The sequence below is a fragment of the Oncorhynchus nerka genome, linkage group LG10 (genome assembly GCF_034236695.1).
Source record: "Oncorhynchus nerka isolate Pitt River linkage group LG10, Oner_Uvic_2.0, whole genome shotgun sequence".
NCBI classification, from domain to species: Eukaryota; Metazoa; Chordata; class Actinopteri; order Salmoniformes; family Salmonidae; genus Oncorhynchus; species Oncorhynchus nerka.
The window spans coordinates 28,410,786-28,423,192 of record NC_088405.1 but is presented as its reverse complement, the minus strand read 5'-3'; the positions used below and the strand labels follow the sequence as shown (position 1 = coordinate 28,423,192).

The window sequence follows — 12,407 nt, the reverse complement described above, 5'->3', positions numbered from 1 at the left end:
AGGGCAAGGTGTCTGGCAACATGACCGAATACAAACAGTGCAGCTATTCCCTCCGCAAGGCTATTAAACAAGCTAAGCGTCAGTACAGAGACAAAGTAGAATCTCAATTCAACGGCTCAGACACAAGAGGCATGTGGCAGGGTCTACAGTCAATCACGGACTACAAGAAGAAACCCAGCCCAGTCACGGACCAGGATGTCTTGCTCCCAGGCAGACTAAATAACTTTTTTGCCCGCTTTGAGGACAATACAGTGCCACTGACACGGCCTGCAACGAAAACATGCGGTCTCTCCTTCACTGCAGCCGAGGTGAGTAAGACATTTAAACGTGTTAACCCTCGCAAGGCTGCAGGCCCAGCCGCGCCCTCAGTGCATGCACAGACCAGCTGGCCGGTGTGTTTACGGACATATTCAATCAATCCCTATACCAGTCTGCTGTTCCCACATGCTTCAAGAGGGCCACCATTGTTCCTGTTCCCAAGAAAGCTAAGGTAACTGAGCTAAATGACTACCGCCCCGTAGCACTCACTTCCGTCATCATGAAGTGCTTTGAGAGACTAGTCAAGGACCATATCACCTCCACCCTACCTGACACCCTAGACCCACTCCAATTTGCTTACCGCCCAAATAGGTCCACAGACGATGCAATCTCAACCACACTGCACACTGCCCTAACCCACCTGGACAAGAGGAATACCTATGTGAGAATGCTGTTCATCGACTACAGCTCGGCATTCAACACCATAGTACCCTCCAAGCTCGTCATCAAGCTCGAGACCCTGGGTCTCGGCCCGCCCTGTGCAACTGGGTACTGGACTTCCTGACTGGCCGCCCCAGGTGGTGAGGGTAGGCAACAACATCTCCTCCCCGCTGATCCTCAACACGGGGGCCCCACAAGGGTGCGTTCTGAGCCCTCTCCTGTACTCCCTGTTCACCCACGACTGCGTGGCCACGCACGCCTCCAACTCAATCATCAAGTTTGCGGACGACACAACAGTGGTAGGCTTGATTACCAACAACGACGAGACGGCCTACAGGGAGGAGGTGAGGGCCCTCGGAGTGTGGTGTCAGGAAAATAACCTCACACTCAACGTCAACAAAACTAAGGAGATGATTGTGGACTTCAGGAAACAGCAGAGGGAACACCCCCTATCCACATCGATGGAACAGTAGTGGAGAGGGTAGCAAGTTTTAAGTTCCTCGGCATACACATCACAGACAAACTGAATTGGTCCACTCACACTGACAGCGTCGTGAAGAAGGCGCAGCAGCGCCTCTTCAACCTCAGGAGGCTGAAGAAATTCGGCTTGTCACCAAAAGCACTCACAAACTTCTACAGATGCACAATCGAGAGCATCCTGGCGGGCTGTATCACCGCCTGGTACGGCAACTGCTCCGCCCTCAACCGTAAGGCTCTCCAGAGGGTAGTGAGGTCTGCACAACGCATCACCGGGGCAAACTACCTGCCCTCCAGGACACCTACACCACCCGATGTTACAGGAAGGCCATAAAGATCATCAAGGACATCAACCACCCGAACCACTGCCTGTTCACCACGCTATCATCCAGAAGGCGAGGTCAGTACAGGTGCATCAAAGCTGGGACCGAGAGACTGAAAAACAGCTTCTATCTCAAGGCCATCAGACTGTTAAACAGCCACCACTAACATTGAGTGGCTGCTGCCAACACACTGTCATTGACACTGACCCAACTCCAGCCACTTTAATAATGGGAATTGATGGGAAATGATGTAAATATATCACTAGCCACTTTAAACAATGCTACCTTATATAATGTTACTTACCCTACATTATTAATCTCATATGCATACGTATATACTGTACTCTACATCATCGACTACATCCTTATGTAATACATGTATCACTAGCCACTTTAACTATGCCACTTTGTTTACTTTGTCTACATACTCATCTCATATGTATATACTGTACTCGATACCATCTACTGTATGCTGCTCTGTACCATCACTCATTCATATATCCTTATGTACATATTCTTTATCCCCTTACACTGTGTATAAGACAGTAGTTTTGGAATTGTTAGTTAGATTACTTGTTGTTTATCACTGCATTGTCGGAACTAGGAGCACAAGCATTTCGCTACACTCGCATTAACATCTGCTAACCATGTGTATGTGACAAATAAAATTTGATTTGATTTGATTTGCCCTCCAGGACACCTACAACACCCAATGTCACAGGAAGGCCAAAGCGGCCATAAAGGACAACAACTGCCTGTTCACCCTGCTATCATCCAGAAGGCGAGGTCAGTACAGGTGCATCAAACCTGGGACCGAGAGACTGAAAAACAGCATGTATCTCACAGCCATCAGACTGTTAAATAGCCATCACTAGCGCATTAGAGGCTGCTCCCCTATATACATAGACTTGAAATCATTGGCCACTTTAATAATGGAACCTTAGTCTATGCCGCTCTGACATTGGTCGTCCAAATATTTAAATATTCTTAATTCCATTCCTATACTTTCGATTTGAGTTTATTGTGTGTATTGTTGTGAAATTGTTAGGTATTAATTTATAGATATAACTGCACTGTTGGAACTAGAAACCCAAGCATTTTACTACACCCCCAATAACATCTGCTAAACACGTGTATGTGACCAAATACAATTATTTGATTTGATTTTGAAACCATTTACTGCAGCATACTGTAAATGACGGTGCATTGTGGGAAAATGTATTTATTTGTTTCCGAATGGTATTGTAATTCCACCCCACAGAATACAGTACCGTGCTGTGTTCTCGGAGTGGCAAAAACCTTTTGACAACTAGCTGGTGCATGGTATTGTTGTTTCTGGCTCATGAATATATTTTGGGGCATCTACACACATACCCCATAATGACAAAGTGAAAACATGTTTTTAGAAATGTTTGCCAATGTATTGAAAATGAAATACTGAAATATCTCATTTATATTTTGACCTTGAGTCAATACATGTTAGAACCACTTGAGTCTTTCTGAGTAAGTTTCTAAGAGCTTTACTAACTTAGATTGTACAATATTTGCACATTATTCATGAAAAAAATACTCAAGCTCTGTCAAGTTGGTTGTTGATCATTGCTGGGCAGTCATTTTCAAGTCTTGCCATAGATTTTCAAGACGATTTAAGTCAAAACTGTAACTAGGCCACTCAGGAACATTCAAAATCATCTTGGTAAGCAACTCCAGCGCATATTTGGCCTTGTGTTTTAGGTTATTGTCCTGCTGAAAGGTGAATTTGTCTCCCAGTGTCTGTTGGAAATCAGGTTTTACTCTAGGATTTTGCATGTGCTTAAATCTATTCCATTTATTTTTATCAACAACAAAAAAACTCCATAGTCCTTGCTGATGACAAGCATACCCATAACATGATACAGCCACCACTATGCTTGAAAATATGGAGTGTGGTACTCAGTGACATGTTGTGTTGGATTTTCCCCAAACATAACGCTTTGTATTGAGGACATGAAGTTAATTTCTTTGCCACATTGTTTTCCATTTTACTTTAGTGCCTTATTGTAAACAGGATGCATGTTTTGGAAAACATTTATTCTGTACAGGCATCCTTATTTACGCTCACTCATTTAGGTTATTATTGTGGAGTAACTATAATGTTGTTGATCCATCCTCAGTTTTCTCCTGTCACATCCATTAAACTTTAACTGTTTTAAAGTCACAATTGGCCTCATGGTGAAATCCCTGAGCGGTTTCCTTCCTCTCCGGCAACTGAGTTAGGAAAGATGCATGTATCTTTGTAGTGACTGGGTGTAGTGATACATCATCCAAAGTGTAATTAATAACGTCACCATACTCAAAGGAATATTCAATGTCTGCTTTTTTTATTTGTACCCATTTACCAATAGGTGCCCTTCTTTGTGAGGCATTGGAAAATGTCCCTTGTCTTTGTGGTTGAATCTGTTTGAAATTCACTGCTTGACTGAGGGACCTAATTGTATGTGTCGGGTACAGAGATGATGTAGTCAAAAATCATGTTAAACACTATTACAGCCAGAAGAGGACTGGCCACCCCTCATAGCCTGGTTCCTCTCTAGGTTTCTTCCTAGGTTCGAGCCTTTCTGGGGAGTTTTTCCGAGACACTGTGCTTCTACACCTGCATTACTTGCTGTTTGGGGTTTTAGGCTGGGTTCCTGTACAGCACTTTGAGATATCAGCTTATGTAAGAAGGGCTTTAAAAATACATTTGATTTGATTTGATTTACTGCACAAAGAGTGAGTCCATGCAACGTATTATGTGACTTGTTTAGCACATTTTCACTCCTGAACTTATTTAGGCTTGCTATAGCAAAGGGGTTGAGTACTTATTGACTCAAGATATTTCAGCTTAATTTTTTAATTCATGAATTAGTAAACATGTCTAAAAACACAAATCCACTTTGACATTATGGGAAATTGTGTGTAAACCAGTGAGTGACACAAAATGTTCCACAAAATGTGGAAAAAGTCAAGAGGTGTGGATACTTTCTGAAGGCACTATATGTGTTTATAGTGCCCCATCAATTTAAAATATATAGTGGACAGATTGGAGTGACAGCTAGTCTTGAACCTTAAATGGTTTTCCCCATATCCTTTTGGTCTGTTTTGCACTGTAGTTGCTGCCAGTATGGAAGTGTTTGCTAAAGCCTCTAGAAGTGCAAGTGACATAAAACACCAAATATTCATTAATATGATGTAATGTGTAAATACTTTACCTAGTAGCCAACCTGCTTGCACCAATCCCTTGTAAGTACATAAAAATATTGTGAAATACAAACCCCTCCCATCAATGAATTTCATTCATTCATCCATTTATTCATTCCGATTATTGTAGCATTTGCTTTTTTACAATATAATACATTTTTACGGTATTGTACTGTGTGTCATTACACAGAATTTGCCACAGAGCTGCCTGTAAATGACTGTCGAATTCATGGTAATCCCTTTACGGTGCATCTGTTGGGTGTCAGACATGATTCATCTACAGAAAGCTAAATGAGTTTATTATTCAACAGAAAAAAACTGGAATAAAGCTGGTATTTTCTGCCCTGTATCTTTCTCCTGTTTATGTACTCACCCACATACATTTGCATATATCCTACTGACTGACTCTGCCAGGCTAGTGTGTTTGTGTGTGTGAGAGAGAGCGAGCGAGAGAGAGAGCGAAAATGAATTAAAGATGCAATACATAACTTTTTGGGGACCCACAAAATTCACATAGAAATTTGACTTGAAGAGCTGTCATTCTCATTGAAAGCAAGTCTAAGAAGCATTAGATCTGCTCTATGTGCAATATTTATATTCTTCCCGTTTTTAAGTTTTGTTTTGTTTTTGCTCTTTTACTGTCGGTTTTGTACACCAGCTTCAAACAGCTAAAAATATTATTGTATATGGAAAAAATATTTCACCGCGGTTTAGATGCTACAATGGTTCTCTACACTATACGTGCTTGTTTTGTCATAAACTGAAAATAGGCGAACTATTAGAATTTTAGCAACCAGGAAATAGCAGACACATTCCTGCATTGTGCATCTTTAATATTAATGGTTGGGTGGATACATGAATTAATTAATTAATTATTTGACATTCTTCTTTCGGCTTCTAAAGAATTTACTCACTGAGCCATTACAGCTAAATAAGGTATATCATTTGATACGCAATGGCAAAGTGCAAAAAGAAAAATCATTCAAGGTGGGAAACCCTTGATTTGAAATGGCAAGAATATGACAGATCTCACACCTGATGCGCCATACGCACACTTAAAAGAGGGCGCAATGGATAAGCACAGCCACGGGCTGTATCACACAACGTCAAAACATGATACAGTAATGCAGAAACATGCACCCCTGTTGTAACTGTACACCTACTGTGGACTTTTGGGGTAGAAAGGCAGCGTGACATGGCTAAGATCATGGATGTCGAATGCGGTGGGTTCAGCAGATATCGCCTGTCTCTTAGTTCGTTGGTGCTCGTGCAGCTCGGTCTGTTTGACGACCTGTTGCGTGGCCGGTTTGATAACGGACCGGTATTTATCCAGTTCGTTCTGTAGTTTTTGTATCAGTTCATCTTTTTGGTCAAGCTCCAGTTCTAGCTCATCAATGAGCGTGTCCCGCTGCCGCAGCTCCTCAATCTTCTCCTGAAGCGCGTATTGGAGGTCGCGCAAGGTACCCATGTTAATCCCAGACGCCAAGGGAACTTCAGAAAACTTTATCCAAAGCTATCCAGTTGATACTGTAGCCTATTCCTTCTCCTCTTCTACCCTGACTGAAAGCTGTATCCCGCATCAACAGCTTTAAACATATATCCTCCCTCCAGTCCTTGATTCCCAAACGGCTTGCTCTCCGTTGATGATAGAGTTTGAATATTTCAAATAGGCAAATACAGTAGATGAGGCGACACTGAAAGTGAACCGCCGAGAGCACCGCAGTCTGGAAATGTAAAGTTTGTATTTATATGTCTAGATGAGAGTGTCAGTGGTCAGGCAGGCTGGTCCTCCCCGAGTGCGTCAAACTGCGACCTGGAGAGAGCGCAAGGCGAGAAGGGCGCCTACAGGAATCCGAGGTACAATGCAGCCTGTGCGCACATGAGTGAATCCTGTGAGAACAACATTTACAGGGGAACTGGACCAGTCTTTGGCTAAGGTAAATTGTCATTGAAATACATACATAGCGGGGGAAGTAGGGGTACTGAGGGTGCTGCAGCCCCCCCTGAAAAAATCAGAATCCCCCCAAAATATGAATAAAAAAGTCATTTATTAGTGGACTGCTATAGCCATCTGTAGTGCAGGCAAAAACTTTTTTTCAAGGTCACCCTCCCATCACATTTCCCATCATCAATCATGAATGATAATTCTTCAAGTTGTACCTGTGAAACGCCTCCATGCCAACCATTTGATCTCAATCATTTTTATGGAAATATGAATGTAGATCTTCTTGAGTTATGTACAGTGTTGTTTCAAAGTACCATGATGTTTAGAACTATGTACAGTGTGCTAATTTTAGAGCAAATAGTGTTAACAAACTGTAGAATAACTGTGTTTTGTTTCAATCAAAGCACATACACTGAGTGTACAAAACATCAACAAGAATGAGTAGAAGAGAGACTGCTTAAAGTAGAGAATTCTGCACATGCTCAGAAGCTTCGAACCTTTAGCTGTCGGAAAGAGGGTTCCAGAGAACTCGGATCGGCAGCCACTCCAGAAGAAGTAGCGTTATTACAATATTGCTAATATGCTATATATAAAAAGGTGTGGACACCCCTTCAAATGACTCGGCTATTTCAACCACACCCATTGCTGACAGGTATATAAAATAAAGCACAGAACCATGCAATCTCCAAAGACAAACCATTACAGTACAATTGGCCTTACGGAAAAGCTCACTGACGTTCAACGTGGCACCGTCATTGGATGCCACCTTTCCAACAAGTCAGTTTGTAAAATTGCTGCCCTGCTAGAGCTGCTAAATTCAACTGTAAATGCTGTTTTTGTGGAAATGTCTAGGAGCAACAACGGCTCAGCCGTGAAGTGGTCAGCCACACAAGCTCACAGAATGGGACCGCCGAATGCTTAAGTGTGTCCTCGGTTACAACTTCGTGTGTCCTCGGTTACAACACTCACTACCGAGTTCCAATCTGCCTCTGGAAGCAACATCAGCACAATAACTGTTAGTCAGGAGCTTCATGAAATGGGTTTCCATGGCCAAGCAACCACACACAAGCCTGCAATGCCAAGCATTGGCTGGAGTGGTATAAAGCTCGCTGCCATTGGACTCTGGAGCAGTGGAAACACGTTCTCTGGAGTGATGAATCAAGCTTCACCATCTGGCAGTCCGACAGACGAATCTGGGATTGGCGGATGCCAGGAGAACGCTACCTGCCCGAATGCATAGTGCCAACAGTAAAGTTTGGTGGAGGAGGAATAATGGTCTGGGGCTGTTTTTCATGGATCGGGCTAGGCCCCTTAGTTCCAGTGAAGGTAAATCTTAACGCTACAGCATACGTTCTAGACCATTCTGTGCTTCCAACTTTGTTGCAACAATTTGGGGAAGGCCCTTTCCTGTTTCAGCATGACAATGCCCCCGTGCACAAAGCGAGGTGCATGCAGAAATGGTTGGTCGAGAATGGTGTGGAAGAACATGATTGGCCTCCACAGAGCCCTGACCTCAACCACATCGAACACCTTTGGGATGAATTGGAAGGCCGACTGCGAGCCAGGCTTAATCGCCCAGCATCAGTGCCCAACCTCAGTAATGCTCTTGTGGCTGAATGGAAGCAAATCCCAGTAGCAATATTCCAACATCTGGTGGAAAGCCTTTCCAGAAGAGTGGAGGCTGTTATAGCAGCAAAGGGGGGACCATCTCCATATTAATGCCTGTGGTTGTGGAATGAGTATTTCGATCAGCAGGTGTCCACATACTTTTGGTCATGTAGTGTACCGTTTTAAGTCCTTTCAGATGTCTGATGCACGAGGGGTCAAAAAGCTATAGAAGTCTTGATTCATTTACACCATATCAAGGCAGAGGGATGGGGGTGATAATGAGGATGATGATGGTGACCTGAGTGGGAGGTAACTGTAGCCCTCTGGTGAGGTAATGACCAGCACCTTCCTTATCTAATCTGCAGTCTTCGCTCTGAGCTGTGGTGTCCGCTTGTGTTATGTCATTAATGCATCTAAAACACACTGAACTTCATTAGACCTTATGCTCACTGGTCTCATCCAGAAGACGTTGCATCACTGATGAAGGCAAATGCAGATGAGGGTTTATGTTAAATCAAAATGCAGGGATGTGTTATATTGCAAAATCAAAGGATGGTGGTCACTAGATGGTCATGTCAGAAACACCATTGTAATTTCGTCACTAATGACAAACAAGTAGCCTACATTAGCTTTTTATTCTTAAATTAGTGGTAGGGTCAGGCTTAAGGTCAAGGTTGGGGTTAATGGTTAGAATCGTATTTGTGGTTAGAAAGAGCTGTAGCTCTGATCATTCCACCATGGCCAGTCACCAGACAGTATAATGACCTGAAAAAAAGATCAAAGCTGCCCTCTTGTGGTTGTATGTGATACCAGTGACTGAGCAGTTAGGGAGAATATCTGACAGCTCATAGAATGTCTGGTGAACACACTTTTGTTCAATGAAACTCAGAAACCAATGATCTAGAGAAATCCCATTATTGGATCCTTACCATGCTGAACTGTAATATATATCTTAATAATATTATTCATAATATTTCATTAATAATAATAATAATAATATATAATAATATATGCTTTTGGCGGCTTACAGTTATGCGTGCATACATTTTACATACGGGTGGTCCTGGGAATCAAACCCACTATACTGGCTTTGCAAGCGCCATGCTCTACAAACTAAGCTATTGAGGACCACAAACTGTGATCACACACCACAAACTGTGTCTGAAGGATCCTTCTTCATGTTTTCGAAAGGTCTAGATAGAAGAGTTTGTGTTGCCCAACCATTCAACAGCTGTTTTTGCCATGTTATTATGTGCTATGACAATGCTATTACAGCTCTATTATCACACTGTAAGACTGGCTATGATACGGTGACAGTGATATATCATATTGGCTGTAATAGTGTGGCGATGAGAGTTGGCTTGAAGATCAAGAGCCTGAACCTTTTAGTGGGTGCTTCAGGGACAACAAAGTTTAAACAACTCGGACATAATATATGATATGGTAAAACAAGAATGCTTATCACTTATGTAAAGGAACAGTTTAAGTGCCAAATTTGTCCTCGTTTCCCTTTTAGCTTCAGATGTCATTTGTGAGGAAATAAAGTATTAGTGTAAACAAAATACTTTACTGAAGACCATATTACACAAACCTACAGACCTACACATTCAGGATCTTAATTTGGTCACCCTGTTGCAGGATAACTTTTTTTAAAAAGGCTTCTGAAGTTTGTCATTTCCACTTTGAAATTCCAGACTTGATTTTCCCTTACGGAAAATGTATTAACCCCTACAAAAATGTCCAATAATTATAATCCACACAATAATTCACATTTCTTGTGGCTGCAGGATTATTTTCCTGCTGTAGCAAACTGGCTCAAATTAAGATCCTACAACTGTATGAGGCATTCTAGGTACAGGAATTTTTCCTGGCCAAGTAATATGACCAGGAAAACATGCCCTGCATCCCAATACTTCCCTTTACGGAAAAAAAAGACTGGAATAAGAAGTATAGTGGATGAACACTCAGTCTAACCCATGCTTAAACCAATGTTTTTATATTTGTAGGGAGTAGGGCACTGATCACATCAACTCCTGGCCCTAGGAATTATTTACATCTTCTGGATGGCCGCTGTTTTGCAAACTCTGACCCAACTTTGGTATTTTGTCATTTATTTCTACTCTATTTTCACGAAATGTATCCGTTATTGTTTCTTACAACCGACAAGACCTCTTGAACATTAGATCGGCAGTTACTTACCCCAATTCCTGCTTCTACTTCGATTTATCGGCCCTGGACTCTCTGTAATTCCAACCCAATTTCCGGGCTACCCAAGAGGAAGAACTGGTGTTACAGAGGCAAGAGAGGGGGATCCTGGTGAGATTAAGGCAAAGGGAAAACCGGCCACCTCTTCCCTCCATTCTACTGGATAATGTACAGTTACTAGATAATAAGATGGATGACCTCCGATCGCGGATTGGCTACAAACGGGACTCTTGGAACTGCAATATTCTTTGCTTTTCAAAAACCTGGCTCTCGGACAAGATAACCCCATGGTTATCCAACTCGATGGATTCTCCATTCACCGGGTGGATAGGACAGTGAAGTCAGGGAAATCGAGAGGGGAGGGGTTTGCCTCTTCATCAACTCTAAGTGGTGTGCTAATTCCAGTGCGGTGGACGTGTCAACCCACTGTTCAACCGTCTTGGAATACCTGATGGTCAAATGCCGACCCTTTATCTCCCGAGGGAGTTTTCAGCTGTTATAGTGACTGCTGTATACAGGACAATAAAAAGAACAAGCTGGCGCTTAACAAACTACACAAGGCTATAAACAAGCAGGAAAACCTATACCCAGAGGCTGCCTTTCTGGTTGCCGCAATTTTAATTTGGCGTCACTAAGACATGTGATGCCCTATCTTCCATCAACACGTCTCCAACGCCACAAGCAGGGATAAAGTCCTAGACCACTGCTATTGTGCATGAAGCAAACTTGACAATGAAACATTAGGTACACCTCTACTCCACAATGATGGTCAATAGGTCAACTTTCAGCAACCAGATAAGTAGATAATAAGCAAGCATACAAGGCCCTCCCTTGTCCGCCATTCGGTAAATCAGATCATTACTGCATACATTGACTTCCTGTTTACAAGCTGAAGCTGAAACAGAAAGTACCCACTATTCGCTCAGTTGAGAAATGGTCGCCAGAATCAGAGGTTATGCTACAGGACTGCTTTGCTAGCGTTGATTGGAATATGTTTTTCGGGACATTGGAAATGAATCAGCAATGTTGTACCCATGGTGAGGGTTTGCTGCTTCTCCAATCAAAAGCCCTGGATTAACACTGAGGTTGGTGCTAAACTAAAGAACAGGGCTACCGCACAGAGAGCTTTGTCCTGGCCAAGTGATATGCTACAGCAAAAGACTGAAATAAGTACAAGAAGGCCTGCTATTTCCTTTGCAGAGTCATCAAATGAGCAAAAGGACAATTTAGGAATTAGGTGGAATCATATTGCACAGGCTCCAACACCCACCGCATGTGGCAGGGGCTACAGCCCATTAAGGATTATAAAGGAAGACCCAACCGTGATCTGCCTAACGATGCCTCTCTACCAGACAAACTCAATGCATTTTATGCAACATGTTGACAACAACAACATCGAGACAGGTGTGAGGGCTGTCACCGACCCAGAGGATTGGGTAATGTCGCTCTCTGAGGCTGAAGTGAGAGGGTCTTTAATTAGGTCAACACCCGCAAGGACGTGGGCCCGAAAGGTATTCCAAGGTGCATTCTCAGAGCATGGACAAAACAGCTGGAAGGCATATTCACAATAATTTACAACCTCTCCTTGTCCCAGTCTATAATCCCCACAAGTTTTAAGATGACCAAAATCATTCCTGTTCCTAAGAACTCTGAGGCTTCAAGCCACTATGACTACCTCCCTGTAGCAGTCACTTCTGTAATCATGAAGTGCTTTGAAAGGCTTGTTATGGCACACATTAACTCCACCATCTCAGCCACCTTAGACCCACTCCAATTAGCATACCGCCTCAACAGATCCATAGACGACGCAATCTCGATTGCTCTCCACACTGCCCTCACCGACCTAGATGAGAGGAATACCTTGTGAGAATGCTGTTCATTGACTACAGCTCAATGTTCAACACCATTGTCCCCTCCAAAATTGTCACCGA

General features: G+C 42.8%; 1 protein-coding gene across 2 annotated transcripts in view; it reads right to left on the bottom strand.

Moving 5' to 3' along the window:
* Positions 1 to 12,407, bottom strand: part of LOC115135103 (cGMP-dependent protein kinase 1-like) — a 137,468-nt gene that overhangs the window by 110,701 nt on the left and 14,360 nt on the right. Inside the window, exon 1 of one of the 2 annotated variants that reach the window (XM_029669385.2) lies at positions 5,882 to 6,524. The exons of the other annotated variant lie outside the window; for it this stretch is intronic. Within the exon in view, the coding sequence (XP_029525245.1) occupies positions 5,882 to 6,186 (305 nt within the window). The 5' untranslated portion in view covers positions 6,187 to 6,524. Of the gene's footprint in view, positions 1 to 5,881; positions 6,525 to 12,407 lie in introns of those variants that run through there. 2 annotated transcript variants of the gene reach the window in all.